The sequence below is a fragment of the Ceratosolen solmsi genome, unplaced genomic scaffold (genome assembly GCF_000503995.2).
Source record: "Ceratosolen solmsi marchali unplaced genomic scaffold, CerSol_1.0 scaffold10, whole genome shotgun sequence".
Classification (NCBI taxonomy): domain Eukaryota; kingdom Metazoa; phylum Arthropoda; class Insecta; order Hymenoptera; family Agaonidae; genus Ceratosolen; species Ceratosolen solmsi.
Window position 1 is genome coordinate 4,530,762 of NW_011948412.1, and position 2,541 is coordinate 4,533,302.

The window sequence follows — 2,541 nt, forward strand, 5'->3', positions numbered from 1 at the left end:
TCACGAACAACGTGGTGTACGTGTGTGCAAGGGTGGTTGATCGGGTGGTTGTGCGTGGGTGCGTGTGCGTGTGTGCGTGTTATTTGGAACGGAGACCGTGGCCCGGTGCCAAGGACAAGGTACCCAGAGTGACAACTGGAGGTACGGAGGCCACAAACGGGGTCGAGAAGGAAGAGGAAGAGGAAGAAGAAGAAGCAGCGGAAGAGAAAGAGGAAGAAGGAGAGAAGGAGGGGGAGGAGGTGGAGGAGGAGGAGAAGGAGGAGGTGGTGGAGCAGGAGGAGGAGGAGGAGGAGGAGGAGAAGGAGGAGGAGGAGGAGGAGCAGCAACAGCAGCAGCAACAACAACAACAACAACAACAACAACAGCAGCAACAACAACAGCAGCAGGAAGAGTCGGAAGAGAAGAAGGAGCAGGAGGTGGAGGAGGTAGTAGTGGTGAAGCAGGAGGAGCTACGGAAGGAGGAGGAGGAGGAGGAGGAGGGGGGGGGGGAGGGTCGGAAGAGAAGAAGGAGCAGGAGGTGGAGGAGGTAGTAGTGGTGAAGCAGGAGGAGCTACGGAAGGAGGAGGAGGAGGAGGAGGAGGAGGGGGAGGAGGAGGAGGAGGCGGAGGAGAAGAAGAGAGGTCGAGGCGATGAAAGGATGCCTTCGTCTAGACGACGAGGAGAGGACGTCCAGGAAGGGCAGCAGCTTCCGAGGACGATAGCCTTTAGGCTCGGCGTCGCGCTCGCTCTGCTGCTCATTCTCCTCGATCATTGTCGGTAAGATTGATAAGCCGAGAGTAAGATGAGATATCGGCCGATAAGGCTTAGGAGGGCCAATAATTAATGCAAACGCGCTCGAATCCACAACGGGCCGAACGTTCAAGCGACTCTACCCGGCTAATCGAGCCCATCACCGCTGGCACAGCTTTGCCCAACCAATTTTGTCCTACTCGCTGTTGTTCAACTTTTTCTCTTCCATCGTGACACTTTCCCTTTAATCACGCTCTCTTTGCATCTGTCATCTGCCCCGATCGTTGTCAGTCTCCTGCTTCGATCGCTAAACTGATAAATCAAGACAATCATTTGATTTTCCCCACGCCGTACTACGATCTGCGATCTAAACCAACTGCCAGCTATTTAAAGCATTGCAATGACTTGAAATTTTAATTATTATTTATCTGTAAATAGTTTTATATTTTCGTTTACATTAAATAACAGCTAAAGCTCTACAAATGCATATTATTTTTCACATTCCATAAGTAATGTCACAATTATGCATTAATTACACAATTAAGGCCACGTAAATCAAGAATATAAAATGTATTCGATAATTAGGGCCATTAACGTAGAAAATAATGTGATTGATCCGATCACCGGGTATTTTCAGTATTTTAAAATGATTTTTCAAAAATACAATACTTAATGCTTGAGTTTCTGAATTTCAAATGCACTTATGGCTGTTAATTTTTGTACAGAATTATTTTAAGCGTTTGTAGTTTTACCATAGTTTTAATATTTTAAATTTCTTGATATTGGTGATTAATAAAAAAAAAAAAAAAAAATTCTAATTACTATCTTTGTATTTATGTTATATTTATGAACTGCTTATTTTAATTATTTTAATTTCCATATCTTGAAAATCATATATTTGAACAATTACCTACACTCACTGTTTAATATTAAAATATTTCAAAATAATTAAAAATAAATTATTTATCATCCATATTGTATTATATTTTTATTTAAATTAAAACGCATTAACTTTTAAAAGCAATAGTGTTATAACAATAATATATTAAAGCAATAATATAAAATTTTTTTTAACATTATTTTTTATAAGTTTTTATGATAAATGTATATACATTTATACATTTTAAATTTAGATTTAACTTAACATCTAATCATTAAAGGTGATACTAAATATTAACAAATTTTGCACGGCTACAGTTTAATATTTTAATCCTTCATTTACAGCTTAATAAATGTGCATATAAAAGTAATGAAACTTTTATAATACTTCGTTAGATATATTATGACGATTATTAAATGAAATTGAAAACCCAATTAAATGAATGAGAGTAGTATTTTTATAAAATCATTACTGTCATTTTTTTTATTTCTAAGCGTAAATTTATAAATATAATCCATTTGTTAGACTTTAGCGGAAACGCAGGTTTTTTTAGCTCACTGTCATATAAAAAAAATGTTAAGAAATCAGTATTCCTAAAGAAAATCCAGAGACTCGGTTTTTTTATTACGTTTAATACATTGATGATACGAAAATGTTATTAAACAAAGCCGAACCATTGACAGAGAAAAATTATAGTTGCATAAACATATTAAGAAAGCTTTTAAATAACATATTGCGATAGAGATGAGTAAAAAATCCCGATAGCGCAGGAGGGATGGATTAAGAGAGAAAGAGAGCACTGGGAGTAAGGAATAAAGTTTCCAGGTTGGCATAATACAGACGTCAAAACGTCACTTTCGTTAGCTTTGTTCATCCAGGACGATGAAACCGTGCAAATCGCTAAGTCGCTCTCTTCTCGCTCGACGTGCTGC

General features: G+C 38.2%; 1 protein-coding gene across 1 annotated transcript in view; it reads left to right on the top strand.

The window, feature by feature from the left end:
- Positions 1-609: 609 nt before the first annotated feature.
- Wnt10 (Wnt oncogene analog 10) overlaps positions 610-2,541 on the top strand; it is a 22,221-nt gene continuing 20,289 nt past the window's right edge. Inside the window, exon 1 of the mRNA XM_011506490.1 lies at positions 610-756. Coding sequence (XP_011504792.1) covers positions 638-756 — 119 coding nt within the window. The 5' untranslated portion in view covers positions 610-637. The remainder of the gene's footprint in view (positions 757-2,541) is intronic.